The 25,538-nt window shown below is 43.2% G+C and overlaps 1 protein-coding gene across 9 annotated transcripts in view; it reads left to right on the top strand.

Annotated features, from left to right (window-relative positions):
• Positions 1–2,412: 2,412 nt before the first annotated feature.
• The window catches only part of KIF13B (kinesin family member 13B), a 112,312-nt gene continuing 89,186 nt past the window's right edge, over positions 2,413–25,538 (top strand). For 4 of the 9 annotated variants that reach the window (XM_015859716.2, XM_015859712.2, XM_015859717.2 and 1 more), the window contains exons 1-2: positions 2,414–2,558; positions 12,632–12,725. In XM_015859716.2, the coding sequence (XP_015715202.1) occupies positions 2,546–2,558; positions 12,632–12,725 (107 nt within the window). In that variant the 5' untranslated portion in view covers positions 2,414–2,545. Of the gene's footprint in view, positions 2,559–3,321; positions 3,342–12,631; positions 12,726–25,538 lie in introns of those variants that run through there. The other 5 variants (XM_015859718.2, XM_015859715.2, XM_015859720.2 and 2 more) reach the window with 4 other exon arrangements.

The raw sequence follows: 25,538 nt of genomic DNA, 5'->3' as shown, positions 1-25,538 counted from the left end.
CATCCTGTAATCGGATCCTCAAGTTCACAAGTGCAAGAACCAACTGTGCAGGCTGAAAGCGGAACACCCAGCTCCCAGCAAGAAACTGCACGCAGCACTGGACTGAGCATGGCATGCCAAGGAGTTAGAATCAGAGAATCAGAGATTGAATTGGATTGGAAGGGACCTTAAAGACCACACAATCATAGAATGAATTGTGTTGGAAGGGACCTTAAAGACCACAGAATCATAGATTGAACTGGATTGGAAGGGACCTTAAAGACCACAGAATCATAGGATGAATTGGATTGGAAGGGACCTTAAACGCCACAGGATCATAGGATGAATTGTGTTGGAAGGGATGTTAAAGACCATAGGATCATAGGATGAATTGGATTGCAAGGGACCGTAAAGACCACAGAATCATAGATTGATTTGGATTGGAAGGGACCTCAGAGACCACAGAATCATAGGTTGAACTGGATTGGAAGGGACCTTAAAGACCACAGGATCATAGGATGAAGTCTGTTGGAAGAGACCTTAATGATCACCCCATTCCAATGCATGGCTGTGGACAGGGTTATTGATGCATTGATGCATCCCATCTACAAAATTTCTATTGCTGTTTCAAAACTTTGGCCAGTTGGTCCAACCTGGTGCTGCTGGTGGGATTATTGTTGTGGTAATTATTATTGTTGATATTATTGTTATTATTTGCTCTCAAGATAGCTTGCTAATCTTTGCATGCACTTAGAATAGTCTGGTGCTCCTGCTAGAACCATGGGCATTAATCCCTGTGCCAGTTAAATGCCAGCTTAGTACTGGTATTCTCCCTACCTTGACAAGATACTCTTCAGGTCAATCAGGCTTGACATGGTATATATTGAGAGCAATTCTTCTGAGCATGAAGTGCTACCTCCTGAAATCTTATATCAAAACCTCTTGGAGCTGTGTTATTTATTTCTGTCACCATCACAAAGCCCTGTCCCCATCCTCAATGTTGATGAGCCAGAGGATTACAATCCCGAATCATTTTTCTCTGTCCTTGCTGAAATCTGGCCTTTCAAAATAACACAGAGAGAGCCCTTGTTTTGAACTAAAATCGCAGTGACAAGGTTTTTCAAGCGTGACCATTTAAATGAGATTATGCATCTTGGCATTAGGGTTTCGCTGTTGGTCTTTGTAAGCAGTGGCTGTGGTTGAGCAGTTGGGCCATACAAGGGGAAGAAACTGTAATATTGTTCAAACCACTTCTGATTATTAAGTTATTTTACTCAACTGCCTTTTCTAATAAAGCTGTGGTTAATGACCTGAAAGGAGGTTGTGGTGAGGTGGGGGTTGGCCTCTGTTCTGAAGTAATGATGATAGGATGAGAGGTAATGACCTCAAGCTGTGCCAAGGGAGGTTCAGTTTGGATATTAGGAAACATTTCTTCTCAGAAAAAAGGAGTGATGCAGTGGCACAGCTGCCCAGGGAGACAGGGAGGTCACCATCCATAGAGGTTAAGGGGACATGAAGGAATGTGGAGATATGGCACTGAGGAATGTGGGCAGTGGGCATGGTGAGATGGGCTGGGCTCTGACTGGAAGATCTCAGAGGTCTTTTCCAACCTGAATGACTCTATGGTTCTATGATCTTTATGTGACTTCTGTTATCCAGAAGTCCCACAGAGCAACAAAACAAGGCCGTGGTGCTTCTTTATGTGTAGAGTCAGCCATGCAGAGAGGTGATATTTGGTCTCAACGCAGTCTCCTCACAGTGTACACCCCAAAGCATTAGATAACTCCAGATGGTTCTTTTTCAGGCTTGGGTGTTGCATCTTCATTGCTGTGAGCTCTCCCAGTGAACATAATGTTATGACACAACCACTAAGGTTGGAAAAGCCCACTAAGATCACCTAGTTTTCACGTGCATTACTGGTTATCACTTCTCATAACACTCCGATAGGCCCATCCTCACACACAGAACTCAAATATGAGAGAAAATATTACTTTTGTGGGTGTTTCTTACACATATTTTTGAGCTTTTTTGTTCCAGTATGGCTTAGTCCATGACCAAAGCTGCAGTTCTGCTATATGCAATGGGTAAAGAGTTTGGAAAGCGAGCAGGGAAAATACATTTAACACCAAAACGCTGCCTGTTCAATGTGGGAAATCTTATGACCCTCAGATTTACCATTTTACTGCTGGGAGCTGAGCTGTGACATAACCTCATCCAGCAGCAAGGCCTGAGGGAACCCACCCTGCAGGCGCTCACTTGAGGACTACATTATCCCAGAATGCATTGCTCTCGCTCCGGCCCTGTGCTGCGGGCGGAACTACAGCTCCCATCAGTGCTCCACACCGCCTGCACGCTGGGAGTTGTAGTCCCGCCGGACTTTGGTCCGGAGCGGCACCTCCCTCCACTGCCGCCCGGCCTCGGCCCCCCGCCCCGCTCCGCGCTCCTCCCCGCGCCGCCGGCGGTTGTACCTCGGTAGACGGAAGCCGAGGAGGGAACGAGTGAGTCGGGGAGGTCGGAGCAGCGCGATGGGGGATTCCAAAGTGAAGGTGGCGTGCGTGTCCGCCCTATGAACCGGCGAGGTGAGAACCTCCTCCTTTAGCACCCCTCAACCCGGCCCGGCCCGCGGTGTGAGCGGCCCTGAGGGCGGCGGGTCTGTCCGTGTCCGTCGGGTCTGGTGTGTGGAAGTGGAGCTGTTCCCCTGTATGTGCGGGAGCAGGGATGGATGTGTTTGTGTCTGTCGGGTGGGTGAAGCCCCCTTGGAGCGGCTGTCTTCACTCCTGACACCTCTCTGCTTCAAAACCTCTTTTTTTCTCCCCCCCTTCATCTCACCCCGTTTTATGGTGGGTCTTTTTTTGTGTGCGTACACCCCAGCCCACACCTCCTGCACCTGTTTTATAGCCAGGCCCTGCCCTGTGCTGGAGATTTCTTCCTTCTTCCTGCTCCTTGGGGGGGAAATAACACTATTTCTGCCTTTATCCTGCGCTTCCATTGGGGTAACCCCTCCGCTTTGCCCTCAGTGAGTGGGAATGGGTTAACGGGTGAAGTGTGAGGGAAACACATGACAACAAACACAAAACATGGAAGAGGAAGCGGTGAATTGAGGAGAGGTTTTGGTGTGGTGTTTTGGTGTTTATGGGGCTTTCCCCCCCCCCCCCTTCTTATTAATGTGTTTTTTTTCCCCCTCAACGAAACTGCCGAGGGTTTTGTTAATCACACCGCGGTCTGGGCATCTGTTTAAATGTTTTATGACTCGTCTTAATTAGAAAAAACTTGCTCTAGATGATGAGGAAGCAAGCATGAAAAGGGAACTGCAGCCAGGGAGTGTGAGGAGGTGAAGAAGAAGGCAGGGATCCAAGAAACGTGTAAGGTTTTGTTTTCCCACATTCTCACAGAAGTATGCCAATAATTCCTTGGGGGGGAGAGGGATCGAGTGAAGGCGGTTTAATAGCTACAGCCAGTGATCTGAAACAAAATAACGCTTCTAGTTTGTTTTGGTAAATAGGAAGGATAAAAGTTAATGTTGCTGCGTCAGGTATTTCCGTGCCTTTTGAAATGGAGGTGTCCAGATGTGGAGTCTTCGCTACAGGAGTGACATAGACCTGTTGGAGCACATCCAGAGGAGGGCTACAGAAATGATCCCAGGGATGGGAACAGCTCTTACTATGAGGACAGGCTGAGAGAGCTGGGGGCGTGCAGCCTGGAGAAGAGAAGGGCTGTGAGGTGACCTGAGAGCAGCCTGTCAGTGTCTATAGGGGATTATAAGGAAGGGGCAGACTCTTCAGCACTGTCTGCTGTGACAGGACAAGGGAAAATAGATTTTAAACAAAAAATGGAGAGATTAATACTGGATATAAGGAAAGAGTTGCTTACAATTAGGGTGGTGAGGCACTGGCACAGGTTGCCCAGAGAGGTGGTGGTGCCCCATCCCTGCAGACAGCCAAGGTCAGGCTGGATGGGCTGTGAGCACTTGATATATATGTGGGTGTCCCTGTTCAGTGCAGTGAGTGAGACCTGATGGCCCTTAGGGGTCCCTTCCAACTCAGTTCTATGATGCTGTGAAATATCAGACTAAGTTCATCAGAACTTTTAATCCTCACAAGTGAAGTAAAGGAGATGCAATTAAGCGGTGAATTAAAGCAGGTGGGTTACGTCAGTTGAGGGTATTTTGACCAAAAATCTGCCTCTTTTTTTTTTTAAACTTCATCAATGTGCAAAATTGACGGACAGTGCATCCCTGTGGAGAGATGGTGGGAGAAGATTCAGGGACAGGGAGATGGGAGCTGCGTGGAGTGGACCTGGAAGGTGGTGCCTTGTTTCAGGGATAGAACCATAGAATTGTATGAGTTGGAAGGGACCTTTGAAGATCATTTGGTCCAGCTCCACAGCGATGAAACACCTACAGTTCCATCAGCTGCTCAGAGCCCCGTCCAGCCTGGCATTCACTATCTCCAGGGACACGATCTAATACTCCCTGTTCGGGGGAAGAAATAGTACTTATCCTACACATAGCTTGGCAGTTGGGTTGTACCTCCTCTCTGTAAGCACTGCTTTGTAGCTATTAAGTGCCCTGTAATTTTGCAAGCAGTACGTGAATTCACAGTATCACCGTGTGTGGCTTGGTTTGGAGGGGACCTTAGGTTTGTGTATATCCAGCCTAAAAGATAGAATTCCTTTCCCTACCCCATGCAAGATTTCCTGGAATTGTTTGTTGTTGTTATTTGTTTTATTTCTGAGTGGGTTATTTGTCACAGTCCAGGATGTTACAGTCAAGTGATGTTTCTGATGTTCCTAGAACTTACAGAAATAGAGATAAGCTTCATATTTTCTTACCTCCATGATGTTAAATTGAAGCATTTGTGTAACTGCTTTTCTTAAGATTCATCTAGTTGTTAAACTTCTGTGGCTTTGCTTTTTTTTAATAAGCTTTGAGGGTTTTCTTGGAAACTCTTCAGTATGCGCTTTGTTCTAAATAACATTTGTACGAAGTTCTGGGACTTTGGACGTGAAGCAAGTATTTGTTTTCTTCAGGGTCACGAGGAATGTTCTTTCCTTCCCTCTGCACCAAAGGGCTTAAAACTACAAACCTGTCAGATGGCTGCAACTGGAGGAATTGAAGCTTTGAAACGTTCCTGGTGTTTACATGTGGTGGTAGTGGTTGTCTTCAGTTGTTTGAATTATGAATTTCTTAAGGCGAGGGTTTATTAGGTTAATAAAAGTGGTATGTTTAACCATTACTAATTTATGCAGCTCATAAAAGTATAATAAGGTCTGCGTGCACGTCAAAGGGATTTCTGCATCATATAGTTGCTTGTGGTACTGCATTTCAGGTGAGGGTCCAGCTCCAGTCTTGTGTGAAGTGGCAGTCTATAAAGTAAGCTTGTAGTACTAATTCGTAGCAGCAAGAGGAAATATTCCTAACTGTACTTGAATGGCTTTTTCAGATCTGTTAGTTTTTGCATTATACTTTAGATTAGGTGAACAGGGACACCCACAGCTCCATCAGTGCTCACAGCCCATCCAGCCCGACCTTGGCTGTCTGCAGGGATGGGGCACCACCATCTTTCAGAGCAGCCTATGCCGGCGCCTCACCACCCTTATTGTAAAAGTCTCCTTTTCCTTACGTCCAGTCTAAATCTTCCCCTCTTTTAGTTTGAAACAATACTTTGCATAAAGATCTCAGCTTTTATGAAATAGAGAGCTTTGCACTGTTTCATTTAAAGTCTTTCTTGGTTTTGTTGTAATATGTCGTTCACTAAAATATTTCTTAGTGTACCACTTGTTCTATTTATTCATAATAACCAGTGGCTTCTTTTGCTGTTCTTGGAAGGTTTCCTTTAGTGGAATATTTGCCACTGGACGTTCATGCTGTCATAGAACCATAGGAACGGCCTGGGTGAAAAGGCCCACAAAGATGACCATCTTGTTGCCAAACCCCCTGCTATATTCAGGGTCACCAACGCAGGCAGGCCCAGGCTGCCCAGAGCCACATCCAGCCTGGCCTTGAATGCCTGCAGGGATGGGGCATCCACAGCCTCCTTGGGCAACCTGTTCCAGTGTGTCACCACCCTCTGGGTGAAAAACTTCCTCCTAAGATCCAACCTAAATGTCCCCTGTCTCAGTTTCAAACCATTCCCCCTTGCCCTGTCGCTATCAACCCTATTAAACAGTCGATCCACCTCCTGTTTATGTGCAGAGCTCAAGTCATACCATGAACCGTTCCAGCTCTAAGGATTCTATGAGTTACCCTGAAAGATGTGGTCAATGACACCTTAAGCCAGCGTAAGCAACTGCTATTATGGAATCACTCAGGTTGGAGAAGACCATCCCTGCTTAATGTTGCTGCACCTCTGTTGAGTTAATGCTTCTCAAATGAATCAGAAAGCAAATGCAACGAAGGTCACAGAGTCATAGAATTATTAAGGTGGGGGGCCTACAGGAAAGATGTGGAGGGACTTTTTATAAGGGTGTGTAGTGACAGGATGAGGGGAAATGGCTTTAAACTGGAAGAGGGCAGATTTAGATTAGATATTAGGAAGGAATTCTTTACAGTGAGGGTGGTGAGACGCTGCGAACAGGTTGCCCAGTGAGGCTGTGGATGTCTCCTCCCTGGAAGCATTGGATGGGGCTGTGAGCAACCTGGGCTAGAGGGAGGTGTCCCTGCCTACAGCAGGGGGTTGGAACTACATGAGCTTAAAGGTTCCTTCCAACCCAAACCATTCTATGATTCTAAGATCATCCAATTCAACCACCCACCTGTCAGCACCGTGCCTACTAGCCTGTGTCACTCAGTGTGACATCTGCCCTTTGTGTTTTGTAGTGCTTGGAAAGGCATCCTGGAGGAGCACTGGCAGCACGGTGCAGGCAGGAGGCTACAGGGAGCTCAGGTAGGGTGCTCATACCTACCTGGATCTGAGCTGTGTGCACCCAGCCCTGCTCCTGGCAGTGCTATCTGAGAACACTGCTTTTGGAGGCTTGTGGCCTATGGCTTCCAGCATAGATAGCTAGATGGCTTGTAAATGGACACTCAGGTATCTATTATGCAAATGTGCATATTCATCTGGACTAGTTTCTGTGTGCAGACAGGGATCCTTTGTGCTTTGATGATAAAGCATCTGTCTCCAGTGCTTGTCAGGAAGGAATTTGCTTCTCTATCTGTGTAAGCCTCTGACTGCGGTGCTAGGTGCTAATTTTCTGCCCTACTCTTTGGAGATTGCACTCTCAGTCACTTGACGCATGTGTTTGTTTTGGGGGAAGGAAGCAGAGGTTGGTCTGTGTTTGTTTTCCCAGTGAAGATTACAACAGCAACATTCTATCTATAAATTGGAGTTTGTGCAAGCAGTCTTAAAAGATTAATTATGGCATTAGAGTACATGAAATGGCACCTGTTATATCCTGATGGCAATATATGAGCACCAGGCATTTCTTCCCCATTGTCCTTGTGATAAACAGGCACCTGGGCTTTTTAGTATTTCCTGCTCGCTGCTGATAACCTATGAAATAATGTTTGTGGTAGGAGCACCCTGGAGACAGGGTGACAAATGGGAAAAGCAGGCAGAGTTCGTGTTTCACCCCGCATTCCTCAGGCAGGCAATTGTATTTTAAGGACTCCTCAGGTGTTATGAGTTTATTCCCCACTGCTGAAGAACCGGTGGGGCTACCACACAGGCAAATGGGGATGCCACTAAGGCAAGCAATTCTTGTGCTAATTACATCTTTAGAGCTAGCCTTAAGTGCAGTATGAGATTACATTTCTGCTCTGGTTTCACGTTTGCTTCATCTTCACTAAGCCGACAAAGGATCAGATATGCTCACTGTGAATAATTTTACCTTGGCTTTTAGTGCCAGAGCAAACGTTATTGCATTTCATTCACTTTGAAGCCTGAAACAAAGCAGCCCAGAGTTATGTGCTGAGCTTCCTCCGAGCTCTGCTGCATCTCAGAGTCACCCAACTGCTGTATGTCCTCAGTCATCACGCGCTGTGCAGCAGCAGCACTGCCTGTGGGTAAGGTGAATGACCACATACACGTTGTGCCTTCAGCACAGCTATTGGGCAAGGTCTCCTCGTGTAGAAAATGCAACAGCAGAAGGTGAAATAAACTCGTTACCATTTGGACGAGGTAGCGTTAACAACTGAGGTGAGCTCGCTTGCATTCAGTGTGCTCTTGTGTTTGAGTTGACTTCAACCTCATCATCAAGATAGTATTGTGTGCCCTTCCAGATGTACTCATGCATATTTGATGACTTCTAATTGCCGCAAACTGAAAATTTCATGAATGATATTTGCTCAGTGAATGTATAGCAGAGCAGCTTGAAAGGCACCTCCTTTGACTTGGTGTTGGGAAGCATTAGGGACGACTCAAATTACTGCATTTTTGTCCCAAACTCATAAGTCAGTACAGCTCATAATGACTGCCCTAAGAGTGCTTTTAGGCTGACAGCATCTTTTCAGCTCTTAGCAGGGTCATTTAGATCTAAGTTATTTTCACTCTCTGTTGTGTGGTCAGTTAGTTTTGCCTTTATTTATGTTGGCTTCTGAATAGCAAAGGGCAAAGAGAGAAGTCACTCTAACGCAACAAACACTGGCAGGGAGATGTGAGGACCTGTTGTGTTTGAGCCAGCTTTCAGCTTGCTGAGAAAACAACAACAAAAACAAAGGCCTCTGTTTTCTTTTTTAGTTGGCTTTCACTTAGTGTATGATAAATTAAACCCTTAAATATTTTTAAATTAGTATTTAAACATTTTCGAGTGATCTTCCTGTTTGCTTTTTTCAGACTGGAAAAGGCAAAAGGAACTGAGTGCAATTCCTTATTCAGCGCAGCTTGAAGATTCATACTGCAGTCATCCATGTCTGGCCTTCAAGGGAATGTTAAGCTCCTGAAAATCTACTGGCAATTTAAAAAGTAAAATTTCTATTGTCTCTGTCTCTACAGGAGATTATATTGAGCTGTTGCATTTAGGACCAGTTTTGACTTATGAGCTTACTATGTGCTCTTTAAGCCTTTCATGGTTTCCTTTCTGTACGTCAGTGCTGTGTCTGAGATAACAGAGGTGTCAGTGCGGGTGCAGCTGCCCCACACATCTGGCAGTGGGACCAGGAGAGTTCTGCTTCAAGTTTATTCAACCTGCCTTATAGTGCCAGGTTTGCATCTTTGTTTCTGGGGTCAAAAAGAGGGCTGAAAAATCTGTCCTCAGAAACAGGAGATTCTTCAATTGAAATCTGATGGAGAAGGTGATATGGAAATGACGGCCCTTGATGACTTGGGGAAGGGCTATCAGCTGGGATCATTTGCTTTGCTGGCCATGGCTGTGAGATGATTTCTTGAGGTAGTGGTGAAATACCTCCAGTATGACCTCAGGGCAGTGCAGGGGGTTTCAGCGTGCACTGGGTTTGATTCCAGACCTGTACCAGAGGGAGTGAGTTGGGAACCTCAATTTCCAACCAATGTCATTGTTCTTTGCAGCCCATTTACGAAGAGAGTTCTCTGATTGATCTGAAAATGAAAGAGGAGAATTTCTAGAGTAGAAAATACCCAGGATTTTCCAAAGTATTTCTCCTCTCCCTGTCCTCCAGGATTCACATACACTCTTTGTCTCTGCCCCAGGCCTATTTCAGTACATTTTAAAGTTCTACCTCTGCTCATGTTTCTTGACACTGCAGTGGAAAATGTGCTGTGCTGAGTTTATGATTACCAGAGGCGTGACTGCTATTAGAGAAGGAATGGAAACTCCTACCTGTCGCTGGGAGTGCACCATCACGTTGCCTGCCTGCTGAATCCACCATTAGTTACGGTGGTACATTGCTCCAGGGTCTGCTTTTCCTGCTCTCTCCCTTTCTCATTTTTCTTCCTTGTCTGATGCACGTGAAGTTTCTTAGGCTAGTGAAGAACTACAGAGGACACGGATGGCGTGGTGGTGTTTTTGTTGGTGGTAGGTTGTTTTGCAACGCCTGTGAGGCTTATCGCAGGCACTCAGGGTTATCATAGTCATTTAAGATTTGCATGTGTGGGGTTTCACTTTAAGATCTGCACTGCTTGAATTTTTATTGTCATTTTTGTGAGGAGCTGAAAAATCAAGAGAAGTGGTCAAGAGAAAAGCTGGGGTTTGAAGGAGACCCTCTTTCTGATAAGTGAAATACAAAGTCAGTGGGGAGACTCTGCGAGTAGCTTGGATGCCCATGGCTTAACAATTACAGAATCACAGAATTATCAAGGTTGGAAAAGACCTAGAAGATCATCCAGTCCAACCATCACCAATACTTCCCAGCTAAATCATATCCCCCAACACAACATCCAGATGTTAGTCTTGCACTTAGCCTGGCTGTGCTTAATGCTTCCACAGCTCTGAAATGTAACTGTGGAAAAGTGATGAAGATAAAACCTTTTTACTATGGATGTCACAATTCTCTTATGCCGAAGCTCTGACAGACTTTTCCTGCACTACACGTTTCTTGAGATGAGTTTTAGTTTCCATTTTTCCAGTAGCAATTAGCTGATTGGTTTCTTGATTGGATGAAGCAGACGAGTAGTTGATTGTGTTTGCTTGGTGATGACTGAAGGTAGAAGAAGGTTAGCAGTAATGATGGGTGAGATTTTAAGTCTTGTTGGTATAAGGATGAGAACATAGAGCTGCAGGGTCTGTGATAAATGTCTGAAGTTTGACTTTGTGAGCCATCTCTGTCATCTTTTCACTTCTTCTGAATTCCAGGCTGCCTTATCTGTGTCTGCAGTGGAAAGAAACAATACTGCCCAACCCTGACAAACGAGTCCTTGCTGCAAGATGAACTCATCAGTGGGTTTTGGATGTGTCTGCTTATCTTCTTACCTTGGCACATCCTTCTTTTCCTTGTTGTTCAGGGGCAGAAAGTGCGCTCCTTACCTAGGAGATACTGAAACTAGTAAAAGTAAGGGTGGGGTACCTGTGTGCTCATAGGAGAAGAGGAAGATAATCTGTCTGTGAGTCTAACTTGCTTTAGTAACGATGAAGACTTAACGAGGTGGAAATTACGATAGAGTTTGCGGTAGTGGCTGTTGTCAGATTCATCTCTAAACCTCCTGGAGTACAGGACTTGTATACAGAGTGAACGTGCCTTGTGCTTTCCATAAGGGAAGTAGCATGTAAAAGCCTTCTTCTATGGCTGAGGAAAAGCAGGTCACTGCAATACGGAATGTTAATCACTAACCAGCCAGACCGAGATAGTGGTGTGTCGGATCTGGGATGTATGAAGAATATACTTTGAACTAAGGAAGCGTGTATTACATACTAATGATAGGTAAATCGACTTTCAGGGTGTGGAGAGACATTAAAATAAACATCAGCTTCTGAAACTTGTCTGACTCTTCCTTCCACAAAAGCAGAGTGTAATAACAGAGTAGTTCAGAGAGAAGTGGAGTTTCATGTGACTGGTAAGCTTGAGCTTTGGCTTTCTTTGTTATCATTCAAATAGTGGAAGACCTGTAACATCTCTTACAACAAAAAGCCAATGAGAGAAACTACCTCTTCCTATGTCATTTAACAGTAGTGAGAAGCCAGCAAAGTGCCATACAATAAATTAAGATCTGTGTGGTCTCTGTGTGAGAGATTTGCCATCTGAGTTTATAAGGTACTGTAAGGTGAATGAGCATGTAGAGGTCACACAGAAGGAAAGAGTAGAGGTGAAGGAGGAACAGGATTATAATTAATGTAATTAGACATGCATATTTTGGTGATTGAGGTGGGGTGTTGAACTCCCTACGGAGGTTATTGTGCGTAGCCTCCCTTTATCACAGCACGTGAGAACATTGGGCATTCGCTGGGTGTGATTCATGGGTTGTGATTGTAGGCATGAACATTTGGGTGCACTTTCCAAGTTCTGTATTGGAACCTTAGAAGATAGGAGTGGATTCCTTGTGCTCAGACCTATGTCTGTAGGAAGTGATTTTGGTTTCCAGCGGCTGTTTGTTCTTTTATATCTAACTCCATTTGTCATTGGGTGGATGCCTTGGGCAGTTGTCAGTGTTATGTGAAGCTTTTATTTTGTTTCCCTTGCCTCTACAGCTAAGAATTCTCATCCATTCCAGCTATTCTTCATACTCACAGGATACATCCCATTGCTTAGCATCATTTGGAAGAGCTGGGCTTTCCAGCTGGCTTGCAGCCCGTTGGGAAGGATAAGCCCTTTTCTCCACACTCATACCTAAATTATTTTTGATGGGACTTGAATTTCAGTGAGCAGGTGCCCCGGGTCTGACAGCTGGCATGGTGTGCTGCAGCAGCATAAGAGTGGCCAGGGAAACGTGCTGCAGATGGCAGGGGCAGCCTTTCCTCCGAGCGGGAGGCATTGAGACAGCAATGAGAAGAGCTGTCAGAGTGGTACCGTGCCTAATGGTTCTTTCCCCAGAAGAAATTTCATACTGCCTTGTATGTGCTGATTGTCCTTCAGAAAAACCCAAGTGCTCTTTCTTGTTTTCAAAAGAGTGCATGCTTTAAAGCTGGACAAAATCCATCCCGGTAGAATATCTCTAGAAGTGGAATTTGGCAATAGTCCTGTTTCTATTCTCTAGCTGATGGGTGGCTGTCAGGCTGCATGAATAAATTTGGTGTCTGGAGGAAGTAATGGTGTGTATAATCCTAGTGCTTTAAGAGCGGCACTTGACACTTTCTCATTTCTTTATAGAGCTCGATCTGCATACAAAATGTGTGGTGGATGTGGATGCAAACAAGGTTATTCTTCATCCTGTAAACACCAACCTTTCAAAAGGAGATGCCAGGTAAGATTTTTGAATGAGGAAGGTCAGGTTTCGTAAATTAAATGAGGCAAACAACCGAAGCTTTGATAGAGGGCTTTCAGTTTAAGTAAATTACATGTGTATATTCTTTCTGCTATGTACTTAACATCATCTGTAAAGTAAGGCTGACTTTACTGTACTGGCAAGATGCTTTGATAACCAAGTACTTGCTTCATTTTAAAAACGAATGTTTGCTTCCTGCTATGAACAATGTGCTGGCAATTAATTGGTCTGTGAACTGTTTCATTTGTTCTCAAATGCTATTATGGGACTGAAGATATTTAAATCTGCAAAAATAATTTGGGCAGGGTTTCGTCAATTTGGAATGAAATAAAACTTGACGGTTAATTTTCTCATAGTGGGCTTGTATTCAGTGTGTGAGAAGGGGAATAGAAACGTGATGGAGAGGTGTAGCTCTAGGAGGGTCTTGCCAGCGAGACACTGCATGCATCACAATACTTGGAGAGGTGGCTGAGGGCAGGGACTAGTTTGTGTAGGAACTGGCATCAATTTGTTAAACTACTGTGAGACGTCCTGTAATGTTTGTTAGGGTTAAGGTTGGGACCAATTAATTTATTGCTTGTTTGCAAGGGGAGGAAATGTGAAGAATGTACGTGTGAAACAAAGTAACAGGGGTCCAGGAAAAGGCAGATCCCATTGCTGGGCTTGTATAATCAATCATGGTCTCTTTTCTGGGAGGAAAAATAGGGGGGATGTGGTGCTAAGGGTGACAGAAGTGAGAAATTCAGTTAAACACACAAAAGAGCTTTGTTTAAATGCAGCATATCATAGTTTTGTCATGTGAAGCTACACAGCATGCCAGTGATTAGTGAAAGTATTCTGCTAATTTAAACTTTATAAACCTCAAGTGGTAATACATGGAAAAGCAAAAATTGAGGGCAATAGATGCTTTAATGACAGTAGCCAAACAACTTGCTATAGACAGTGGGGTTGGAGCTTTAAGAAGGTACCTAAAAATGGCTGTGTGGGGTGGAGTGTTTTTGTTGGCATTAATATCTGCCTCCTCCAGAAACACGTGCTTTGTTCAGCTGACAAATACCTGTGTTGATGTGAGCCTTTCAAGCCACAAAAAAATGATAGGTAAATGAGATTCTCAAAGGCCATTTTAGTGGTATGAAGAATGTTATTCAGAGCTTCTCTAAAGCACGATGACCAAGCAAGTGCTGCGTAGTTCGTTGTTACAGATATAAAATGTTCATAGTGTAGTCAGGAGAGAATACGTCATGCAAATTGTGCCCCCTGGCAAGGGAGGAATCATTTGGCAATGGCGTGGACTTCCCAGACAAGATGGTGAGTCCTGTGTGAGAAACTGGCATGCCAGGCTGAAGAATGGCTCATTTGCATTTTCACAAATACCCATTGCTAATCTAAGCAGCAAGCACAGTAAATTTATATGGGGTGATTAATAAAAGAGAGAAAAGTGGAGGCCCATTAAGTGCGTGGAAGATGTGACTACAAACACTGTGACAACAAGTCTCAGAAGCATAACTGGAGTAGTGAGGATATAGATCAGTCTTACCCATAATGTGATACCCTTCAGATGGGCACCCACTAAATTGTCTTTGTGCAGCTCCATCAGAGATATCTTAAGTAGCATATCAAGGGTTAGTTTGTATTTGTTTTTGGCTTAAGAAAAGTAGTATTGTAAATAAACTCCATAAGGGCGTGCAATGCAAGCAGGATACGTTTGAAAGAAAACTTAACAGCTTATCTTAATTTCTCATTAAGATGCCATGGTCAGTTTGGGAACTGTGGATAGGATTGCAGAGATAGAAATCTGTGCTGTCCCATCCATGCTTGTGTATGACTCAGCTGTGCTCTGGCTGCGAGCTAAAATTGTAAAAACAGCCTGTGACTTTTGGAAACATGACATGTTTTCCCACTTCCATCCTCTCCAGTAGAGACCAAGCTTGAGAGATGGGTAGGTGCATAAATAGCAAGCTTAGTAAGCAAAACATCCAGGGCCACGGTTGTGTCTGTTTGTCCCATCTCCCCAGAGCACTTCTTGCAGGCTAAAGAGTTCTTTGTAATATGTCTGTCCATCTGCAAATAATGTCAGAAAAGCCTTCTCCCTATCTCCCTATCTCATGTATTTTGAAGATCCCTAACTTGAGGTGTGAGACCTGACTTTTGGACGTAGCAAATGGTGTTGATGCAAATGCTGCTGGAACCATTTCAGGTCTTGAGAAAAAGAATCTGGCTTCTTCAGGTTTTCCATTAAAACTTAAGGAACTGTTTGAAAATCCAGGTGGCAGCTGGTCAGCCTCACTTTCTTCTGTGTCTACAAACTGAATCTAACGTTTTCACATTTCTCTGGGGACTTGAGGATTGATTAACAAATGCATATAAAACACTTGGTTGCAAAAAAAGGAAGCAAGTTTTTGTACAGCTTCATAAATCTTGTGTCTTGTTGGTTTTCCTTCACCAAGAAACGACCTTTCTTGAGACAGAGAAGTGAATCCATTTCTTTCATGGAGTGATTCTAATTAGTGCTGCACTGGTTTCAGTAATTTGATCTTGTACAAAGGATCAGTTGTGGAATTGGATGACCTCCATGCTGAGTGGGCCATGTTCCTACCCTTGGAATATTGAGGTTGGGTTGGTTGAGTGGTGGATTCTTGTACTGAAGTGATCAGCCTTTCTTGGGTTGCTTTTCTAACATTATTTGCTGCAGAGCCTGGAGTTTTGTCACAAGTTTCCCCAGATGACCTCCTTAAATCAACATCTCCTCTTTCGAGGTTATATGAACCTCCAGGGAGTCAGTCTAAATGAGCAGCACCATCAGCACGACTTGACCACTACTTTTATTTTTCTTTTACCTTATGTAGCTGTCTGTTCTCTCTGTTGCAAATGTCAGGGTTCAGGTTCATCAACACCGGATTTACTGTGCACTGCAAGGATTGCTCAGGATATTATCATTTAGAGGCTAGGGCTTGAAAGAGAGTGTGAACTGATTCAGATTGAAAAGAGTAGGTAAGTCCTACAACACAATTGGAATGCCTGTGTGAATCCTTTTGAAAAACATTTCTTTAGGTTCTGCAATTTACCTTTCTTTTAATTATTTGCTCATGCTGTAATTGTTAACTTTCCAAAGAAGACCTATTAAAAAGACTAAGAAAAAAGAGTTATTTTGAGGAATGAGAAGAAGGACTGTATTATATACTGCAAGTGCAGCTGTAATTGGTGTGTAATTGAGAAATGCTCTGAAATTGGTTGTGTATCCGTCTGCCACGTGCCTGTGCGTGAGTTGTGCTATCTGTAAAACAAAGCATTAATCTTCCCGACAAACCATCTTTGAGCCTTTTTATTAAGTGAATATGCTATGAAAAAGACTAAAGGAATGCTGACTTCCGTGTACTCTTGTCTTAATTTGTGGTTTGCAGTTGCTTTACTTTTTACTGTAGATGCTTTACTTCTATGCAACAGAGCAGTTCCAGAGTTGAGACAGCATTTGGGTTGGAATAACAGCTAAGTGTGTTAAATCTTTCAGCTTTGGACTGAAGAGTTTTTTCCTCTTAAAAGCTAAAGAGCCCTTTAAGCCTTTTGAAGAAGTGAAGATTAGGACCAAGCGAAACAATTCTGTCCAAGACCTAGGAGTTGAAAAATGGAACTGGAATACAAGAATCAGGGAGTCTCAAGGACCAAGTGCCATCTGTTCATTCATTTTGAAGCGTCAAGCATGCACTTGGATGAATAGCTGTGAATGTATGCAACCTCTAAATTAAAAAAAAAAGGAAAAGAAAAAAAAATAAGAAGGATTGTGAGGGCTTATCAGTTGTCAAACACTACTGCTGTGGTCCTGCAGTGAAAATTAGAATCCATCTGTTGAGCCAAGCTTTGCATTGTAATCGAACTGGAAAGTTTATAAAATGCCTACAAGCAATGCTAAATAATGGCTACAATGCACGGAGCTTTTGCCAAGCTCAGAAAGTCTATTTAGAACTAAACAAGATCTTATCAGAGTGTACTTTCACCTATTCTTTGCTCAGCTGCTAGAAGGTGGCACTTGCGGGTCCCTCTGCTGCGGTCAGCCTGGGGTGGTCACTCTGCCTTACTGCTGATGGTGTGCTCTCCTGGAAACTATGGAAAATGCTAATCTCAATGTAGCAAGTCATGTGGGAAATGCCTGGATAGTGATGTGGTAAAGCTTGCACAGAGAATTGTAGGATAATTAAGGTTGAAAAAGACCTCTAAGTTCATCACATCCAACTATCAACCCTGCCCCACTGTGCCCACTAATCTGTGATCCTCGGTGCCACATCTCTGTGTTTCTTGAACACCTCCATGGAAAGTGACCCCACCACATCCCTGGGCAGCTGTGCCACTGCAGCACATCATTTTGATATACGCAGCATGGTAGGCAAGAACTGCAATAGAAGACTTAGCTAAAGTGGGAAATACAGCGATCCTTTTTGTCTGGGCTGCAGCGTTTGATTGTATTGGTGCAATTAAGTGTTTCTTTCAGTAACCTCTGGAACAGCAGGGAGATATCCATGATGCCCAGGGAGGAAATGTTGGCATGATTATATATGTGTTCATGTGTTTATTTATAAATACAGACTGGAAAAGCTGACCGCTAGAAGTAATGGGAACACTTTGACTTTTAAAACTAATCTGTGGTTACAGGAGTGCTTAGGGATGCAGTTGTTCTGCCTTTGGAAAGGATGTGCCTAATCAGTAAACGAGGAAAGTGTGTGAGCTATACACAGAGTGAACCTGCAAAACTCCTTACCCATACAAAAGCAGCGAGAGGCAATTATTGGTATGCATCACTGGAAAAATACATCACAGAATCACAGAATGACCCGGGTTGGAAGGGACCTCAAGGATCATGTAGTTCCAACCCCCCTGCCTAGCAGGGCCACCAAACATACACCTTTAAAAACACACCAGAACTATGCCTGATGGTAGGTTGGAACCACTTGAAGAGCTGCCTCATCTTAGGCAGTGTTTTATGTAAAGGTCCGCAGCTGTTCACACATTGTACTTAGAAGGATCAGCTGTTGGATGTAACCAGAAGTTGAATATTGAGCTTGGTGGAGTATTTGCACGATGTGGTGTGGTTGCTGTTTGACAGCAAGGCTGTTTAAATGGAGAAACATTATTGCATTTGAAGACGGTTGACAGCTCATTGTGCTGCATGCTCCTTGGCCTCTGCATCATTCCTGGCATTGTGTTAATTCCTGCTGTGTTAAACTGCATGGGATTGGAACAAATCAGCTTGGGATGTGAATGCATAGAGGCTACATTAGTGGCAGAGTTGGCTGTGTTACCCCCTTAAGCTAAGAAAGAGTTGTTTGCCATGCAGCTACAGGCTTGCGTTAAATATTCCTCTTCATCACAGGGGTTGGACTGGATGACCTTTAAAGATCCTTTCCTACTCAAACGATTTTATGATTCTATGATAATTGAGACTGAAATTTTGGGGTTAGATGTTAGTTCAGCTTTGTCTCACAGAGGACACATCTCTGCGATGTTTCATAATGCAGAAATGTTCCAGGAAGTTGTGGGGGAGGGAGAGGGTGTGCTTGTATTCCCCAGACTGATAGCTGACATGCAGAAGGAAGGGAAGCCTGCCTTTCCCAGCACCCATAGTGGTGGTTTGTGAGTGCATGACAGCTCGGAGGAAACGAATGTTTGCGAAAGAGGTGCTGAGATTTCCTATATTGCTGACTCTGTGCAGTTCAGTTGCATCTGTGCATGCAACTTTCATTTCATGCATGGTGTTATTCTTTAAAACGATGACTTTTTTTGTGGTGATCTACCGCAAGTCAGTATTGCTGCAGGTTACTGAAGAGAGCTGGTGAGGGAAGGCCTTAAATTGTTGAAAGAATTCAGGTAAAACCATTACTTTTTCAGTGTATTATCACTTTATAGTGTAGGATGTCATATAAAACTAGACTGTGGAGCACATTGCTCTTCATAAGGTTTAAAGCTGGACTACGTTCAGCTGCCATCTATGTTGAATTGCAAAATACAAGGTAGAAACCATCCACAAATTCCCAATGTAAACAGAAACGTTAACAGAACTTTAACTGTTCTTCTAGCATGCGTGTGTCTCAGTGTGCTTAAAAAAGAACTTGATCCTGTTTTATATTGTTCAAGGAAATTAAACAGTGAGACTGTGTTGACAGCTGTTTTAAAGACTGTTCCTTGCCCTCCAGTTGGATCACGCTCACTTATTTCTACCCCGTTATGGCCAATGTAGCTGTAGCAAATTGGGATTATCTGTTGTTTATAAACTCTGCGCTCATGCTGTAAGTGAAAGCTCTTTTTAACCTGAGCTGTGTCCTCTTGAGGGGAGAATTAAGCAACCACAACACTGCTAGCAATCATCCCTTGCTTATATTGCTTATATGAGAGAAGCTTTACCCAGTTGTTGCAGATCCAGCAATGAAGACTTAAGGTAACAGATGAAGAATTAATTTGAATCACATGCCATGTGACACAGAAATGTAGCCTTCAACTTCTGTTTCCTGGCTTCCTAACTTCTGGCTTTTTCTATGAACTTAGTGCATCTACAGAGTACCTGTAGCCTTAATTCTTTGCTAAACTAAAAGGCCATGTAGTCAAGCAGCAAGTTCTGGAGTAGCCTTAGCAGTGTTGACCTGCCTGCAGACAGTGTTTGGAAGTGGATGCTGATAGTTACTAAGCAGCTTGTCCTCCACATAAACTTCTCTGGAGTTGGCAAAGGCTTCTGACTGTGAGTTATTTAAGGAGAGAGGAGTCGTGCTGCAAATAGAAACCAATTTGCAGCTCCTTCCCATTGTGACTTTCTACCAGTAGTGAGGGTCAGTTCCCTGTGTTAAAAATAAATAAATAAATATACATGGCATATCGTGGCATATAGAAAACTGGCCAAATGTATGAAAATAAGGAAGTGAAACCAACAAATTGTGTTCCGATAGCATAAGCAGAACAAAACACAGGATAGACAATGAAAGCTGAGCTCCAGGTTTGAAGTACTTATTTTTCACGTTAATCTGATAACTGAGCACAAGACTTAAAGGCGCTAAAGTGTATTTCCTGTTTAAAGCAAATAGATTCAATTCAGATAGGAGCGTGGCCCAGTGGCTGCAAACTGCATTGAGACGTGAACAAGGGTAGGAGGGCAACCCCAAGGCCTCCCTCAGTGCTGTGAATGGATGCTGTGGCTGTGAGCACATCTGTGGAATGATTCCATCTTAATTCTCAGCTCTTCATGAGGTAAGGCTGTAAAATGGGTTTAGTGGTCAGAATCATGCCCCTGCAGGATTATTTTGGAGCTGGTAGTTCAGCAAAGCTTTTACAGCATATCCTGCACATCTAAGCAGTATCATATACACTCTCCCCAACTCCTTAAGTTTTGGAAAGTGGAATATGAAAACTGCCAGGCTTAGCTTTTTAAACTATTTATTGTCTTGTTATGGGAAGCAAACAAAAGGAGAGACCTTGTACCTTTTACTGTGTTATTGTCTTGAACCTAAAGAACTTTGATCAAGTATTTGGAGCTGTTTGCATCTGTTTGAGGTTACTTCTGATTATTTTCTTTGTTGTAAGGGTGGCAATTTTAGAGTTGGAAGTTCAAAAGCTGACACAATTGGTGGTCAGTTACCTTTAAAGCACTTAGCCTGGCTCTGCCAACATCTTATAACACTGTAAAACTGGAATTAACAGTTTTGAATGCAGAGAGGATGATTTCTCTTTATCTTCAATTTGAAGTTTTTACAGTAAGGGAAGGGAAAGTTGCAATTACCTTCACACCTCAAGATTTGCTTTACTACTTAATACTCTTTTACCTATTTTAATTTCAGATGGTAAAGACAGAGAGGCAGTTTTCTCACCTCCTCCTGTGAGGAGAAATCAACAATCAACATCTTGTAGGTATCGTTTTTGTTTTCCATGAGCTAGGCCTGCAGGAATGCAGCACCTGCTGCTGGTGCATGGGCAGCACCCTTCCTTATGGGTTGGAATGGCTGCTCTTCCTGGAAATGCTACAGCAATATGGCTTTTGTGGCTTCCTCTTAGAGGCACCCTAAATGTTTGTTGTTGTTGCATTTTTATTTATTTAAGAGATACTAAACAATCCTCCTCTGGTTCTAATTTACCTTATAATAACTCGTCCATTCTTTTGGACACTTGGGGCAGAATAAAGCTGGCTTCTCTTGTGCTGTTATGGTATGAGTTCAGCATTCAGTGCAGCCATCACTCAGCACTGACCAAACGTGAGTGTGCTACTAACCCTACCTGTGCTGAAGCCAGGGCACAGACAGTGTGCTAACTCAAGTTATGGCAAATGATGGTATGCATTGTGATACATTGGCTAAGCACACTCTGTGAACAGATAAAACTATGCCTTGTGTTCTGTTTTGGTGAAGGAATTTGAGAACGGGTTTCATGATTGCTAAATAATTATCTTCTTTTTTTTATATATATATATATATTTGAGACTCCATTTTCATGTAGCCTAAATACACGAACTGCAGATTTTCAAATGGAACATTCATGCATTTAGACATTCAACTCAGAAATCTGATCATGTCTCTATATTGGACTTTTTATAAGCCATGCTGTAGCAGTGAGAAATATCCCTCCGTCCATAGTCTGGACTTATTTATGCCACCACTTTTTGACAGTACATACATTTGTGAACAGATTTTCTCAATGGTGAATAACAGGAAAAGTAGAATTTCATCAAAAATCTCTGACAAGCACTTTGAGAACTCAGTCAGAATTGAAACCACTGCCACTGAACCAAACTGGTTCATAAGCTTCATTAAAAAGGTCAAATATTCCACTGTTTTTATTGTTTTTTTTGCTCTCTTTTTGATTTTCTGATAAAAAATACTAAGAATTAAAATCTTTTGTTGCTTATGTATATGAATTATATTATTAATTATATTACATAGTTTATGAGGGCTGCTCTGAAGGTAAGGCCTCCTATTTTACTATGTTGGCCCTTAACATCAGCCCAGGTAGGGTTAGTAGGGTTGGTAGTATGGCTGTAGAAGCTGAGCCATCCCACCAATAGCTCATCATGTTGTGTTGCAGTGTGACAGATGGCAGTGGAGGGGCATTCTGACACAATGGCATCTGACCTGGAGGTGCAGGTGAAGCAAAGGTGTGTCACTGAATTCCTCCATGCAGGAAAAAAAAGGCACCCGCTGACATTCATCGACACTTGCAGAGCTTTGATGGAGACCAAGCTGTGGGTGTGAGCATAGTGAGGCAGTGGGTGGTGTGTTTCAGCAGTGGTGACAGTGATAGTGGGTCACTTCCACTAGTTCAGGTTTTTATGAGCACAGCATGCAGGCTCTTGTTCGTTGCTGAAGAAAATGCAGAGCTAATGGTGATGATTATGTTAAAAAATTGTGTTTCGTAGTGAGAATTTGCTCTGTCAAACAATGTTATCAGTTGTAGGAAGGTGGCATTCCTTTCAGAGTGACCTGCCTATATGAGGCCGAAGATAGTTCCTCTTCACTCTGTGGCCGAGGCAAACCAAAAGGTTGAATATCCATGGAATGTGTGGTATTGAATAATATAATTTCAATCAGTGCATTTAACTCTTGACAGCTTTGATAAGGATATACCACGTTGCAGAAATGCAAAGCGTAACAGTCCAATGAACATCCCTTCAAGGAGAGAAGCAATCAGGTTAAGTTGTGATGTTTATAGCTAAATGAATGCAAAGGAAAAGAGCTGACACTTATGTGTGTCTGGGAAGAAAAGGAATGGACGTCTGGTAAGGGCAGGGGCTGCTGGGGGGGATTTGGGGTTTGTCTCAGCTCTGCAATGCACTTCTTACTTGACTGAAAGAAGTCACCATAGAGTTGTTTCTGTTTTGTGTTTTTTTCTGTCTCCATTTGCAGCCCCTTGAATCTGGATTGTTGTGTTGTTGTTTTTTTTTTTTGGCTGGTATCTAAAGTAAGAAGGTTTAAATTAGGTCACATAGCACAGTTGGGCCAGAACTTGGCGCCTCTGTATTGTTGGAGTGACAAAAAGAAACCCTACAGTAGGGAAGTTGCACATACTTTCATTTTTAGCCCTTTGCAGAGCATAATACATTTTATTTCTTTCTCCTCGGGGTTCATAAACTTCTGCCAGCATTTTGTTCTGCTCTTCAGCAGAAGTAGCTCTGCTGTGCTGATCAGATTAGTGAAATGAAGAAACAGGATATCCCCCCAGCTTTTATCTGAATAGCCCTTCAGGAATGAACAGTTTCCAGCTTTGATTTTTTTAAAGCATTATTTAAACATTTAAGATACGAATTTTATTTATACTTGCTAAAAATGTACTTTAAAAATCAACAACTTGAATATGAATAACTCTGATTAAAAGGTGCCATGTCAGTTTTCTTATTCCTTTCCTGATATGAAGGCTCTCTGCTCTTCTGAATTCCTTGGCGTTTCTCCAGCAAGGCTCCATCTGATAGTTTTGGTTTCTTTGTGAAGATTCAGTGAGAGATGACTTTGCAACCGTGGTACCACAGGAAGGAAGATTATATATAGTGTGCGGAGCAGAAAGATGAAACACTTTGTAGGTGTGGAGAAAAAAAAAATAGAATAAGCACATGCAAATTTTGTGGCAGAGAGAAATAGGGATGGATCTGGGAGGAAGCAGTTATCTGGTTGATTTGCTAATTTACTGAAACCACTTTGATGCCAGCTGAGGCTTAGAAGCATCCCTACCGCCTCCATACTATACAGCCCACAGGAGCGAGTAAGTCACGCGGTAATTTCATGCTAAAACCTTACATCCTTGCTTTGCCCCAGCATGCAACTGCTGTCTGCAAGGCTATTGCATGCAGTACTTAAATACCTTCTTTGCTGCTGCTAAGAGTTTAATCTAATAGCAGAAACAGCGCTTTGCAGCATGCCCAACACTGGGTTAGCAATCATAGCTACAGTAGTGTGAGCAATCCAGGGTAAGTGCGTTTCTGCACGCTGAATCATTGCTGCAGCACTCTGTCATTGTTTTGGGAGTAGACCCAGTCTCTGGTGATGACAAACAGTCTTGTGCTTGTGTAGTGAGGCATACATGTGAAGACAGGATCAGAAAGGTAAAAGTGCAAGAACTTAATGAGTTAAGATCACAAGGAAAGCAAAACAAGAAACTCATTCATTGCTTCCTGTTGGCATGCAGATGTTCTGCTGCTGCCAGGAAAGCAGGGTTCATCATGTCATAGTTCTTTGGGAAGACAAATGTCATCACTCCCAACAATCCCCTCCCCTCATCCCAGGTTTCATTGTTAAGTACATTGTCATATAGTATGAAATAGCCTTTGGTCAGCCGGGATCAGCTGTCCTGGCTGTGTCCCCTCCTTGCTGGCTCCTTGCTGGACAGCCAGCATGAGTAGAAGTCCTTTGCTCTGCACTGCTGAGCAACAACTAAAACACTGATGTGTTATCAACATTCTTCTCATCAGAAATCTAAATGCATCATCTCATGAGCCCTTAGGAAGAAAATTAACTCTGTCCCAGCCAGAACCATAGAATCATAGGATGTCCCAAGTTGGAAGAAACCCATAAGGATCATCAAGTCCATGACTCCTGACTATGCAGGACCACACAAAGATCTGTTGTCCAGGCACTTGAATTCTGGCAAGCTTGGTGCTGTGGCCTCTTCCCTGGGGAACCTGTTTCTGCCATTGGGTTAAACATGACAGCTCTTGAAGTAAATATTGTATGCTTTGTGATCAGGTGTTTCCTCATACCTTTACTTTCGTTCTCTGTGCCGAGATTTCTAGGGTGGTGCTCTCCCAGGTAAGGCCATGCCACCAACTCCCTTCCAGAAGGTGGAGGTTACTGCTTACAATTGGTTGAGGGTGGCAGAGACCTTTGAAGTCTCCAGTTCCAATTGCCTTAGTGAGGCAGGGCCTCCTAGAGCTGGTTATCCAGGATCATGTCCAAGTGGCTTTTGAAGCACTCAAGGGTAATTTGTTGCTCTGTACATAAAAAGAAATTAAAAAACCCACCACCATAAGTTGTTTGTGTGCTTTTGAGTGAGCTTATTCAGAGTGGTAGACGTTGGAAAACACCTGCCTTACTGAGATGTGGTAACTGAGCCGACGGCGCTCTATATAAATACCTGCTGTCACTGTATAATTGTATCCGTAATTATGTGGAAACTGAGACAGGTTCATTTTCATGGCTGTAGTGATGTCAGCAGGTAATTGTAACATAATTTGAAAGACGTTATTATAAAGATGCAGGTCTTAACCTTTTGATAAACTATATTTAATAGAACATCCATCCAGAGACTACAAAGCAAGTCATGGTTTTGAGATGTTGACATTGTTGTGTTTTGTTTTTCATTTAAAACTCAGCTGATGCATCCATGTGGAATGGGACCTGAAGAAATCCCAAGCTGAATGCTTTTCCCTCAGTTATGTTTGTTTCTTGTCTCATAGCTGTGACTGCACTGACCCCCACACAGACAAGCTTTGAAGGCAGGCGGAGGTTTCAGCCTCCCTCAGCACTGGAGATAGGAGATCCTTTGGTATTTCATTTGTGTATCTTACGACAAATTTCTTGTGTGGCAAAGATCCAGCACTTCCGTGCTCTGGAAACTCAGCTTGGGAAGCATCATGAAACATGATGTCTCTTGCTGTCCTCCCTGTATGTATGCAGTTGGTTAGAAATAAATGCACAGAGATGAATGAAGTGGCCATAACTTAACCCTCTTTGCTGTTTTGCAAGTGGTTGTGATTTAGATTGTGACTGAAGGTTTTGAGCACATTTTTAATTAGTGTGTTTGCACAGGAATATGAAATGAAATAGAATGAATTTGCATTTG

Source organism: Coturnix japonica, chromosome 3 (assembly GCF_001577835.2).
Source record: "Coturnix japonica isolate 7356 chromosome 3, Coturnix japonica 2.1, whole genome shotgun sequence".
Lineage (NCBI taxonomy): Eukaryota > Metazoa > Chordata > Aves > Galliformes > Phasianidae > Coturnix > Coturnix japonica.
Note: the sequence above shows the minus strand (reverse complement) of the source record. Positions and strands in the feature narration are given on the sequence as shown.